This window comes from Vigna unguiculata, chromosome 4 (genome assembly GCF_004118075.2).
Source record: "Vigna unguiculata cultivar IT97K-499-35 chromosome 4, ASM411807v1, whole genome shotgun sequence".
Taxonomy (NCBI): Eukaryota; Viridiplantae; Streptophyta; class Magnoliopsida; order Fabales; family Fabaceae; genus Vigna; species Vigna unguiculata.
Window position 1 is genome coordinate 564882 of NC_040282.1, and position 14417 is coordinate 579298.

General features: G+C 30.3%; 1 protein-coding gene across 1 annotated transcript; it reads left to right on the forward strand.

The window, feature by feature from the left end:
• The first annotated feature begins 6535 nt into the window (after positions 1 to 6535).
• LOC114182148 (putative ABC transporter B family member 8) lies at positions 6536 to 13901 on the forward strand. Its single transcript, XM_028068931.1, has 9 exons — positions 6536 to 6890; positions 7002 to 7056; positions 7333 to 7511; positions 7605 to 8062; positions 8952 to 9492; positions 10433 to 10612; positions 10843 to 12129; positions 12442 to 12857; positions 13323 to 13901. The coding sequence occupies exons 1-9, from the start codon at positions 6642 to 6644 to the stop codon at positions 13678 to 13680; spliced, it is 3723 nt and encodes a 1240-aa protein (XP_027924732.1). The 5' UTR covers positions 6536 to 6641; the 3' UTR covers positions 13681 to 13901.
• Positions 13902 to 14417: the final 516 nt, after the last annotated feature.

Here is a 14417-nt window from a genome sequence, read left to right on the forward strand (position 1 = left end):
TTAGATAAAACTTATTTAATTTATTTTAAAATTAATATGTATTTATGTTGGAAATAGTCTGAGTCAGAAGCTCTACATTAAATAGAATAGACAAAATTAGATACCACACAAGAATAAAGACTCATAACATCATTACTTTAAAGTTTTGTGATTAAAAATGATGTCAAATATCTTATGTGTAAGATTTATGTTATATATATATATATATATATATATATATATATATATATATATATATATATATATAACTACAGTATCTCAGTGTCTATAACTCATGAAAAATATAACCCAACAATCTCATGATGTTTTGGCATAGTTTAATCACATCTCAATTCATTAATTGGACTTGTTTAAAACTAAAATACCTATATCTTAAAACAATTTAAATATAAGTAATTTGTGAAACTTAACTCTGATTAAATATTCCATTTCTTAATTTATCACATTATTTTAATATTTTTAATAACTTTTTATCATAAAAACCAATAAACAAGCATTTTATAATTTGAACATTATACGAGTCTTTAAAATTTATTTTTATTACTCATATGTAAAAGTTATTACACTTATTAAAATCCTTAACAAATACAAGTGAGAAACATTAAATCAAAGCAATATATTTATAACCCACAAGAAATTCAGACTCACTTTTCACTCTTAGTCTATTGGAATCAATTGAATTAAAGGATTAATTTTTTTGACTTTTAATTTTAAGTAATACTTTGAATAATACACATGTTATATAATAAACCCAATTTTATAAGAAAAAAAAACATATAATTGTATTGGGTGTCCTTAAATGGAAAGTTTGTATTAAAGTGAAGAAGCATCTAACTAGCCATACAAAATAATATGGACAAATTGAATGGTTTACCTGCTCCACTATTGCTTTCTTCAATTATAATATTACTCCTCCACATTCTCTTCTCTAACATAAAATATACTTTATTATAATTAATTAAAACATTGTTTTTCAATTATTAACACCATGCTTTCAATTTATAGGAACATAAAAAGCCATCAAAGTTGAAGCCCACAAACTAATCACAATTCCACTCTCTTCAGTTTAAACTATGATAAACAAGTACTCCACCTCAATCATATTTTAAGGATCAAACAAAAATAATTATTTTTAAATTTTTTTTCAGCTAAATGTTTAATATATATATATATATATATATATATATATATATATATATATATTCTAATTTATTTCCCAAAATATTCAGTTAAAAGTTAAAAGGACAGAGATTTATGTTAGGAATTTTAATTTTGTCTTTATAAACAAAGTTTTTATTTCAATATCAATTTCATTGATATAACATAATTAGGGTTAATCATCGTATCAACTATAACATCACAACATCAATATTTCGATCTCAAATTCATTAATATAAGTCATTAAGATTAATCATCACATCCATAACATTTATTATTTATAATTCAGAATTTTATCATTTTTTGTCCTTAATAAATACTTCAATATATATATATATATATATATATATATATATATATATATAATTTAAATTACCCTTCACTTAAATAATGTGAAAGTATTTACCATATCTATATATATTATATTTAAAATATATTTTGTCACTCAAAAGTTATAGTTTAAACTTTTGCAATCAAAAGTTTTCATTTAAACTTTTGATTCAATTTTTTCAAAACGCTCTACAAAATGTTTGAGCTAAGATCAATCACTATGTTTACAAGAAATACTTAATTTAACTATAATTTCAATCTTAAATTAGATAATCAAATTTCATTAACTATTTTAAAAGCGGTCTTTTATCACTTATAATAATAAGCATTTCAAAAAGATATATTTATCAATTGTAATGATTATACTTAAGTTGAAAAGAATTAGATAAATAACCATCTTGGTTATTATAAATTTATAAGTTGGTTGTGATTTATTTAAATCTGAATAAACAAAATTCTAAAGAATGGTATGATTTGAAATTTCGATAATAAAAAATTTGAGTTAAATATATATATATATATATATATATATATATATATATATATATAAAACCCTATAAACATTAAATCATGATATTATGGTGACTCCCAACACTGATCAAAGATATATTAGAATTAAAATTCAGACCAAACCATTATTTTTTTTTTCTTTTAAAATTTGAAATTATGTGATGTGGTGGTACGGTGGCACTACTCCAACTTTGCCCGATTTAAAAATTAATTAAACATTAAAGTGGAACTTTTGAAATGTATAATCTATTAATTAACAAATCACAAAAAAAAAAAAAAAACATCATTTTCTTATGTCGGGTGAGGGTTGAGAATCATATATAAAACCCATCACCCATATACTAATTGTATAGTCAATTAAAGGCACCAAAAACAAGTAATGCTGAATATGTTTTTTTTTAACCATATGTTTCATAATTTAATCACGTTCCATTTAAATATTGAGCCATTATCATTGGGTTAGTAGCCACTAATGATGAGCATCACCATTTAACTATACCAATAAACCTATTCAGAATCTTAAACAACGTAGGATTATCTTAAAAAGTGTCTTTCATAGTGATAATTGGAATACGCCTGAAAATCAAGATCGAATTTCCCCACGTTTTTGTCCATTATTTAAATATATTTTCTTCATGAACAAAAATAGTAATATAATAGAAAAACACGTGAATTATATATTGTTGGGGTTATGAGTACATCAAATGTTTAACACAAATTTTAAATCCCTCATTGGTAATATCAACCTATTTGTTCAGCTTAAAAAAATAATTGAAAAACCTAAAACTAAAATATCCAAAAGAAATAGTGTAAGGGTTTGTTTATAAGTTTTTAAGTCAAACTTAATATTAAAAAATCTATATAAAAAAATTAAATTTACACCCGTTCGTATAGTATTATTTGATTATATACAATATAATATCTCTATATGATTATATATTATTAATTTTTTAATTAGGCATATATCATTCTCGAGAGAAACACAAGTATCACGTGCACTTTAAACACAAAGAAATAGAAAAAAAAAAACATGGACCGATCTATGTAGCTATGGAGGTAGAGTAAAAGTGGGAACAAAACTTGTAGACTTTGTAGGCATTTTTTATTTATAATTAAAACTACAAATCAAAAAGTTTGCACAACCTTTGATATTATATTGCAAACCTAAAACCTAACCTAAGTCTTTACATGTTTGGCCACATTTAAGGCGAAAATACCGGATCATTCATAATTGAGACATGAATAAAGGAGCTTTTATGGCAAAAAAAAAGTATTCACCTATTAAATAATTTCTTGAAATGCAGTATTATAATTAACATGGTTAAAAAATTTATATTTCATGTCAATTTTGTCTTGAATTTTTTTTTTCAGGAAATACTTACAAATTTTGTTATGAAAAAAGTTTGCAGGAAATTGTTACCAATTTTTATGCAAAATATTTTGTATAAACTTTTCGCAACAATTTTTGTATGAATACTTACAAATTTTTATAATTTTATAAGAAATAATTATCCATGAAGTAATTACTTACAAATTAAGATTCTTAGAAAAAATAACAGAAAAAAGTATTTTCTTGTAAATTTTGTTAACAAATTTGCAGAAAAATCTTCATGTAGTATGAGAATGAGAATTTTTAGTAATGTAATTGTTGTTGGTAACTAATATTACTAGTCTTTACTGTAGTAGACTAATCACAAGACTTGAAAGATTAAAATTTAAGAATTTTACAATCCATTCTATATGTATATACACTGATCAATAAAGTAAATACCTATATTAAATTTTGTTTTTCAACTTATTCTCGACTAAAATAAATAAATTAAAATTGTTAAACAAGATGAGAATCATTCTTAATTAAAAGAAAAAAAATACTCAAATTAAAAAATATATAATGTTCTTTCAATTGAAGTTAACGACTATTAAATTGCACAATCGCATGTGACTGGTTATTGAGGTTAATTAATTTAATATATTCACATCTTTTTAATGTGTAAGATTTTAATATTGGAAGAGAGATCCAGAAGCGAAGAATTAAATGACCTTATAAACTACATTTTTTTCTCAAGTTACTTTATATTGTTGTTGTTTTTTATTTTATTTTTTATATTTGTGTCTTTCCAAAGCTTCGGTATCTTTTTATAGATATATTTTCTTTCACATATTTACAACTATTTATCTCATGATAACTTTTTAAATTTTGTTTAATGCTTAACAATAACTATTTAATAGTCATATTTTTGTTTAATGCTTAACAATAAGTATTTAATAGTCATAATTTTGTCTAATGCTAAACAATAAGTTTATTTGCGACCAATATTTGAATTTGTATTAATATTATATATAAAATAATTTACTCACCATTAAAATTAGTTATTGTTAAAATATTTTTTACATTTTTTAAAATTTAAAGTTCTAAATATATCATTATAACATTTGTTTTTACTTATTTTATTATCTTTAAAATAATTTCATGTAAAGTATATGAATTAGAAAAAAAATTCAAAAGTTTATAAAAATAATATGTTTTGATGAAATTGTTTTTAAACGAAATAAAATTATATTTTTAACAAACTAATTTATCTTAAAATAGGAGTCGAGGTAAAAATAAAACAAAATGGAAACTGATAAATAACTTTCACTTTTGAACTCTTATCTTGAACCTTAATATTTAAATAAATTGTAGAGAAAATGTCTGTATCAACACACACCCTTCTGATCTATATATACTAGGACTGATCATAATAGAAAAATTAATAACATTTGAAGTTTTATATATATATAGTAATCTTATGTAGTGTATGTCAATATAGAAATCAGCAAACTAAAAGATTGAGATGTGACTAATTTTAATATATATTGTTGGACAAGAATAAAGAAGAAAGTGACTTGATTCGAAAGGCAAGGAGGAGCCATGAGATTAAAAAAAATGGCAAAGAGTTAAAGTGATAAATATTCAATGATAGAATTTCATTTTGGAATTTATCAGAGGAAAAACATATCTAGCAGAAAATAGGGGAATATTGAAGTGTTGAAAGGAATCATATTTCAAACTAAATATTTGGAAATGAACATGTGCCATATATACTTCAAAATTATTGTTCACATTCTAAATATAGACAGACAAGTCCAGAGAGAGTGTAGGGCTAAGTTTTGTAGCACAATATAATATGGTTGCTAAGGATATATAAAGGCAAAAAGTATATTAAAATTATAAATCAGAATCATATTAATGATATATATATATATATACCAACACATTATCATTGATGTGTGTTTTAGTTAGTGCTAGAAAAAGAGAGGTCCAAAACATACAGCTACAAATACATGTGTTGGAATATAATTATTATGTTGAAGCAAGTTAGGCATGGCAGCTCAGTGATGCAAGAAAAGTGGAATATGCTGTGTAAACATATATATATATATATATATCTTCCTCCATGCTTCTCACCAACACATAATGCAGTTCTAAGTTTCTCTTCTAAAATATCAAACAGACAATTAACAATGTTGATGGCCATATTTTATATTTTATCTTTAGTTTTCTAGGTTTTGACAATCTGTGAGATGTATTCTGACAAGGTTGTCGGATATATGAACACCTTTCTTCATTAGCACGTGTAGTTATTTGTTGATTCTGTCTGAAACCCTTTTTTTTTATTCTCTTCTGCTAAACCTAATAAGAGAGAAAGAAAAGAGAGAAGAAAACAGTATTAATATCTCACAAAAATTGTCATAGTTTTGTTTGTATGTATTATATTAACTGACAATTTTATTATATAATAAATAAAAGTAGATCTGCATAATCTGTAGATATATATTAGTGAAAATATCTCATCAATTTATATTTAGGGAGAGAGGTTTTGCCAATACTGTTCATTGTAGTTAATCATAAAAGATTTTTTGGTCTCTGTAAGAGAATCTATCAGTGTTGAACTTTTATTCATTCATATATATATATATATATATATATATATATATATATATATATATATATAGATGTAAATGAGTATTAAATAATCATGATTCAATACCAAATTAATATGGCATTTGATGCAATACATTATATATGTATTAAATATTATAAGCTCTATTCACGGGGAGGGACATTAGAACCTGAAGTGGTGATTTATTTATAATAAAATACCAAAAAAGGTGGCAAATTGCAATAAACCGACAATGGCCAAAGTGTGACATGAAATGAGAGTACTAAATAATTAGAAAGAAAGAGGAACGAGTGGTGTGATGGAAAAATGTTGGTATGTCATATCATCTTTCTCCAAAACTTGACAAAAAATTGTGACAATCTATTGGATTTTGAAGATTAAAGAATTGAAAAACAAACAAAGAAATGAAACGAGAAGCACAAAATCATCTTTAACAACCCCACAATACTACACACAAAAAGCCTTTGATCATGATATTATTCATTAGAATATGCCTCTCTCACTCTTTCAAGTCATGACAGAGATGCACATGGACCTGTGTTCACACTTCACTCCTCACTCTTATATATATATATATATATATATATAGGCTTTGGAAACCAAAATCATCTCATTGTGATGTGCCCCCACAACACACAATTTCTCACTCACTCTAACAAGGTTTTCATACAATCTTCATATTAAAAGGGTTCTCCAAGAATGGATGAGACTGAGACACAGAAGGTAGAGATGAGAAGAAAAGGAAGAGCTTCCATAGCCATAATTTTGAGATATGCTGATTGGATTGATGTTGTGCTCATGCTAATGGGTGCTTTGGGAGCAATTGGAGATGGCATGTCCACAAATATTTTGTTGCTGTTTGCAAGCCGTATCATGAACAGCCTAGGTTACAGTAACAACAACCAACAACAAAGTAGTACTAAGACTTACATGGCTGAGGTTGAAAAGGTTGACTCATATTCCTTAAATTCTTGTTTCACTTTTCTGCACACTGTTTTCTGACCAACTAATATGTTTCTCTCTCTTCTTTCATTTTTGTTTTTTGATTGTCACTTGCAGTGCAGCTTATATTTTGTCTACTTGGGATTAGCAGTGATGGTGGTGGCCTTCATGGGTAATCCAAATTCAAACCTTCTTTTGCTTTACTTTTTGAGGACAAAGGTGTGAACACTGTAATAACTAATGTGCAACATTTAGCTATAGCATCTAACTGTAGTAGCCACTAACTAGAACAACCTCAATTTTCACATGTTTAATTTGGCAGACATGTTTTTGGTCATTATATTATGAAACCCTAAAAAGTAGACTAGTATTTTCTTAAACTTTTGATCAGAATAGGAACTTCTTGAGAAAACACTAGTTAATCAATACTTGATATGCTTAACTGCAGAAGGGTATTGCTGGAGCAAAACAAGTGAGAGACAGGTTCTGAGAATTCGTTACAAGTACTTGGAAGCTGTCCTGAGACAAGAAGTAGGGTTTTTCGATTCTCAAGAAGCAACCACTTCTGAAATCATTAACAGCATATCAAAAGACACTTCTCTCATCCAAGAAGTTCTGAGTGAAAAGGTCATATTCTTCTCCTAGTTTAGGCAACATCAATTGTTTTGTACCATGAAAATCTTTGTAATTTTATGTTGTCTTCTTCTCATCCTTTCTCAGGTGCCCCTATTTTTGATGCACTCATCATCATTCATATCTGGGGTTGCGTTTGCCACATATTTTTCTTGGAGATTGGCGTTAGTAGCATTCCCAACGCTGCTTCTTCTGATCATCCCTGGCATGATTTATGGAAAGTATCTAATCTATTTGTCGAAGTCCTCTGTGAAAGAATATGGCAAAGCAAACAGCATTGTAGAACAGGCACTTAGCTCAGTGAAAACAGTGTATTCATTCACTGCAGAGAAGAGAATCAGTGGGAGATATTCAGACATATTGTGTAGAACCTCAAGGCTTGGAATCAAACAAGGAATAGCAAAGGGTCTTGCAGTAGGAAGCACAGGTCTCTCTTTTGCAATATGGGCTTTCATTGCTTGGTATGGAAGCCGTTTGGTTATGTACAAAGGTGAAAGTGGTGGAAGAATCTATGCATCAGGCATTTCCTTCATAATGTGTGGACTGTAAGTAACTATGTCTCTCTCTTTTCCTTTTGCATTCAACTTTAATTTCCAATCTAACTCGCTAAATCCTAACCTAATCCACAAAGCTATAAACATATGCTACCATCACTGCATAAAAAATCTGATACATGAATCCATCAAGGTTTATTCATCACCAATGATCACATGTTTCAATCATGCATGAAATTTCATTACATTATTTTTGTGGCTGATGTAAAGTATATTAAAGTAGCAGGTCGATGGATCTTAACAATCAATTAAAAATTGGGATAGGGCCAGAAAGTTCAATCAATCTAAAGTTAAGAATACATTTATAATCTTACATGATCTAGTTGTCATGGCCAGACATTATCATAGTTCTCTTTAGAAAAAGGGAATTAAAAACAATATATTAGTTTAATTCTACATAACTATAGCCTTTCTGTATGATAAGATTGGAATCAAATCGGTTCAGAAAAAGTCTCGGTGTCTTTATCTTTAGTAATAATGCACCAAATATTTTAGTATCTTACAAAATGATATTTAATTTGAAGACATAGTAGTGGCAATATCTTCGGTAAAGGAGGCAATTGAAAGAAGTGGTGACTTCATTGAAATGCTCTTTCTTTCAAAGAAAGTGATCTCTTTAAGCAACTCTAAATGAGATATCCCTTAATAATTGTCGATATTTTCATCTCATTGCGATCCTCCTTGTCTCGAGTAACATTTTTCACACGTTCTTTCTGAACCAATATCGAATAGATTTTATTCAGACTCGACAAAGGATCTAGGATAAGAATTATATTGCATATTCTTCTTTAAAGTTAAAAACCATACAAGAAAAAAGACTTATAAACAGTGGTGTATTTTTTGTTCTTTGCTGATTCTTGGAATGCATGTTAACATGTAGATCTCTTGGAGTGGTGCTTCCTGATTTGAAGTACTTCACAGAAGCATCTGTTGCAGCATCAAGAATATTTGACATGATTGATCGAACACCATTAATTGATGGTGAAGACACAAAAGGGCTTGTGTTGGATCACATGAGTGGGAAGGTAGAGTTTGAGCATGTGAAATTCACATACCCTTCTCGTCCAGATATGGTTGTGCTCAGTGATTTCAATCTGCAAGTGGAAGCAGGGAAAACGGTTGCTCTAGTTGGTGCAAGTGGAAGTGGCAAATCCACAGCAATAGCATTGATGCAGAGATTTTATGATGCAGATGAAGGTGTTGTGAGGGTTGATGGTGTAGACATAAAAACCCTAAAATTGAAATGGATAAGAGGGAAAATGGGGCTTGTGAGTCAAGAACATGCCATGTTTGGAACTTCCATAAAGGAGAATATTATGTTTGGGAAAACAGATGCTACCATGGATGAAATAGTTGCAGCAGCTACAGCAGCCAATGCTCACAACTTCATAAGGCAGCTTCCTGAAGGTTATGAAACTAAGGTGAATCACTTTATTCAATGAACTTTGTTTGAACAAAATTTATCCAAACAAGTACTTAAAATTAGTTAAAATCAATCTACTTTAGTTAAAAACAAATAATGAAAAGAACTTTTATAAAAGTTAATTTACAACTAGGGAAATAAAATATTCTTAACAAAAATTAACTTTTATATTTTTAGAATAAATAAATAAATAAATAATTACGAAGGATAATGTTAAATGATAATAAAAAATAAAAAAAAAATTGTGTCTGAATGTTTATGTATATATGGCTATAAAATTTTCTTTCTGTTGACCTTGCAACTAGTTAACTTAACTTCAATCGCTCAAATTTCCAATACAATTCTACTTGGTTGAATTTACTAATAGACACTAATAAAAGAAAATAAAAATAATGATGCAACTTCATAGATAGAATTGATTTATATAGAAAATTGAAATGGATATGATTAATTTATAAAAGAAGTTTAATTTATTTTTTGTTCTTCTCCTACATATGCAAAGGCTTAATTAAGGACATAATCAATTTAAGTATTTTTAATTAATTTTTTATTGAAAACATTGTTATATAAATGCTCAAAATGTTTTCTTTCTTATTATTTGTATAGTAAGTTAATCGATGAGTTGGAATCGAATAAAAAAAGTAACACTCATATAAACTTTTAAGAACAACAAAAAATGCACAAGTTTATGAACTAGATAAATCTTAATTAAGCTTCTTCCAAAAAAGTGTTATCTGTTTATCTGTCAATACTATTAAGCATGTGTTTGGAAGAAAATAAATATTGTGATTATTAGAAGCTTTCTGCGAAAGATACAAGCTCTAGTTTACAATTTCACCACCATAGATGCTTAATCTACACATAAAAGTTTGATTCTACATTTTATATTATCAGAAAAATGCAGCTATATATTACTAACCTAATCAATTTTCAAGTAGATCGGAGAAAGGGGAGCACTTCTTTCAGGAGGACAAAAGCAGCGAATAGCCATTGCAAGAGCCATCATAAAGAATCCTGTAATTCTCCTACTTGATGAAGCAACCAGTGCTCTTGACTCTGAATCAGAATTACTGGTTCAGAATGCCCTCGATCAAGCATCCATGGGGAGAACTACATTGGTAAGTGCAATCATCAATGTATTAGTATAATCAGAGTTCAGATGCTTTACTGGATTTTTGGTGTTGTGTTGTGCCGTGTCTTTAAAATACACCGATAAACAAACATCAAGATTGTTTATCGGTGTATTTTGAAGGCACAACAGAGAAACAAGACATAAAAATAAGTAGAGAATTCAGATTCGTATATCAGAATAAAACAAGTGTCAATAACAGGAACTGAACTTGATCAGGTTGTTGCACACAAGCTATCGACTATCCGAAATGCAGACCTGATAGCAGTTGTTAGTGGTGGTCGAATCATTGAAACCGGCACACACAATGAACTCATCAACAGACAAAATGGCCACTATGCAAATCTAGCAAAGTTACAGACACAATTGAGCATGGATGACCAAGATCAAAATTCAGAACTAGGTGCTCTTTCAGCACCAAGAAGCAGTGCAGGTAGACCAAGCACAGCAAGGTCAAGTCCTGCCATATTTCCAAAGTCACCATTGCCTGCTGAAGCCACCACCACCCCATCTCCAGTTTCTCACCCTCCACCATCTTTCACCAGACTTCTCTCTCTCAATGCTCCTGAATGGAAACAAGGTCTAATTGGAACCCTCTCAGCCATAGCCTTTGGCTCAGTTCAACCACTATATGCTTTAACCATAGGGGGCATGATTTCTGCCTTTTTTGCCAAAAGCCATCTAGAAATGATGCACAGAATCAGAACTTATTCATTGATTTTCTGTTCTCTTTCCCTTGCCTCCATCACTCTCAATCTCTTGCAACACTACAATTTTGCTTACATGGGAGCCATGTTAACCAAAAGGATAAGGCTGCGCATGCTGGAGAATATCTTAACCTTTGAAACTGCTTGGTTTGATGAGGAACAAAACTCCAGTGGAGCATTATGCTCAAGGTTGAGCAATGAGGCTTCCATGGTGAAGTCTCTTGTGGCAGATAGACTCTCTTTACTGGTGCAAACCACTTCTGCTGTCACCATTGCAATGATCATAGGGCTTGCCGTGGCTTGGAAGCTAGCTCTTGTTATGATAGCAGTGCAGCCACTCACAATTCTCTGCTTTTATACAAGAAAAGTGTTGCTCTCCACACTCTCAACAAAATTTGTTAAGGCACAGAATCAGAGTACACAGATTGCAGTGGAGGCAGTTTATAACCACAGAATTGTGACTTCTTTTGGGAGCATTCCAAAAGTTCTAAGTCTATTTGATGAGGCGCAAGAGGCTCCAAGGAAGGAGGCTAGGAAGAAGTCTTGGCTAGCTGGCATAGGAATGGGTTCTGCTCAGTGCCTAACGTTCATGTCATGGGCTTTGGATTTCTGGTATGGTGGTACTTTGGTTGAAAAGAGAGAAATATCAGCTGGGGATGTGTTCAAAACATTTTTTGTGCTGGTGAGCACGGGCAAGGTCATAGCTGATGCTGGAAGCATGACTTCTGACCTTGCCAAGAGCTCAACAGCAGTGGCATCTGTGTTTGAAATTCTTGACAGGAAATCACTAATTCCCAAGGTATGTTAGCTCTGTATATTATTCGCGCATCCTATAGCATCAAAATTTGTTCAGAATAATTTAAATGTGAGTCTAAGTGTCACATCAGATAAAAATAACAAAGTTATACACCATATAAGATGCAAAACTCATAATTTATGTCATTTTTATTTCGTGTGAGGCTTAAACTCACATTTGGATTATTCCCGACAAAACTAATGGTGCAACACTTTTATTAATCTTATTTGCACACTTGCATAGACACAAGCACAGCTATGCTTCCCTATCATAAATATGTTACAACTTTTACTGATGAAATGGTGTTATTTTTAGGCTGGAGATAACGCTAGTGGCATTAAGTTGGAAAAGATGAGTGGTAAGATAGAGTTGAAGAATGTAGATTTTGCTTATCCAAGCAGGGCAGGAACACCAATTTTGCGCAAGTTTTGCTTGGAGGTGAAGCCAGGAAAAAGTGTTGGGCTGGTTGGAAAAAGTGGATGTGGAAAATCAACAGTGATTGGCTTAATCCAAAGATTCTATGATGTGGAGAGAGGTTCAGTAAAAGTGGACAATGTAGACATAAGGGAATTAGACATTCACTGGTACAGACAGCACACAGCACTAGTGAGCCAAGAACCTGTGATATATTCTGGCAGCATACGTGAGAACATTTTGTTTGGGAAGCAAGATGCAACTGAGAATGAAGTAGTTGAGGCTGCAAGAGCTGCAAATGCTCATGAGTTCATCTCGTAAGTTTTCTCTCTACATGGATACTACATGCTCACTTGTTTTAACCATAAACTGTCATATTCATTTGTGAAAAGTATATACAATCAAATTTAACAAAGTTGCTTCATGGTTAATATACTCAAACACATCCACATGTTGTGACAGACCTACGTGTACATCAGGGTGTGCATGTGTATACTAGAGTATGCAAGTGTACTCTCTGATTTTGTTAAAATTATTACTAAGTATCTGAAAATTTTATTTTGTCCTCCCTAATCTTATATATTTAAACTCGCTGACCGGTGTTTTATGATACACATTCACTTGTGTATAGTTGAGAGTGTACAAATACATTATATGACATGTCTTCACTGACTTAAGGTCTTAGTTCCGTCAGTGTACACATGTCTGATGATTTAGACAAAGTTGCCTGAGATAATTGTGAGTGTGTAAAGAAGTGAATTTTCCATGTTGGTGTGATGTAGATCACTGAAAGAAGGATATGAAACTGAATGTGGAGAAAGGGGAGTGCAGTTATCAGGAGGGCAAAAGCAGAGAATAGCAATTGCAAGGGCCATAATTCGGAACCCAAAGATACTACTTCTTGATGAGGCAACAAGTGCATTGGATGTGCAATCAGAACAAGTTGTGCAAGAAGCACTTGATAGGACTATGGTAGGAAGAACCACCATTGTTGTGGCACATAGGCTTAACACTATCAAAGAGCTTGATTCAATTGCTTATGTGTGTGAGGGCAAGGTCCTGGAACAAGGAACCTATGCTCAACTTAGGCACATGAGAGGTGCCTTCTTCAACCTTGCCAGCCATCAAATCCAAACTTAGGTACCATAATTGTATAATTTTCATGTACAAAAAGAAAGTATATGCACTCTTTCGTTGTGGAAAAGTTAATTCAGAATCATGGTTTCACATTCAGAATTATGTAATCTGAAATTTAAAAGGGTTGTTCCATTTTTGTGGAAAGGTTAGAAGATTTTACATGTACGATCAACCTTTTCTGAAACAAAGAAGGTGTGAACTATTCTTATAAGGAGTTTAGATTCTCTACTGGTTTTTTTAGTGTTGTTCTTTGTTGAGCATTAAAAGTACATTATATTGGTCTTTTAATTATCTTTTTAATATATTTGAAAACCTCAAAAATAGCGATACTCGGTATATCATGGAGACACAATAAAAAAAAAGTACTAAAAAAATTTATAAAGGATAGAAAGAAAAAGTCAAATGTATGGGCCTGCATCTCCCTATGTTTCTTTCTGCACCCCAATATAAAAAAAACTTTCCATTTTACCCTTTTTATGCATTCCGGAAATTAAAAAAAATGATTAATCCGAAAGTTAAATGAATTTTTTATTGTGTAATCCGGAAACCAACTAACTTTTGAATTATATAATCTGAAAATTATTTTTAGCTTTCGGGTTGTGCAAGCTGGAAGTCTTTCTTAAAAATAAAATTGTACAATTTGAAAAAGGGTAAAATGGGAAATTTATTTATTTGAGGTTAAAGGAAGAAAGTTATGGAGGGCAGAAAAAAAATAAGTGCCGTTGTAGTTGGTCAATGTT

Coding starts and splice junctions, on each gene's coding strand:
- LOC114182148 (XM_028068931.1), top strand. CDS start 6,642: ATGGATGAGACTGAGACACAGAAGGTAGAGATGAGAAGAAAAGGAAGA. Junction 8,063..8,951: donor TCCTTCATAATGTGTGGACT/GTAAGTAACTAT, acceptor GTTAACATGTAG/ATCTCTTGGAGTGGTGCTTC. Junction 10,613..10,842: donor CCATGGGGAGAACTACATTG/GTAAGTGCAATC, acceptor GAACTTGATCAG/GTTGTTGCACACAAGCTATC.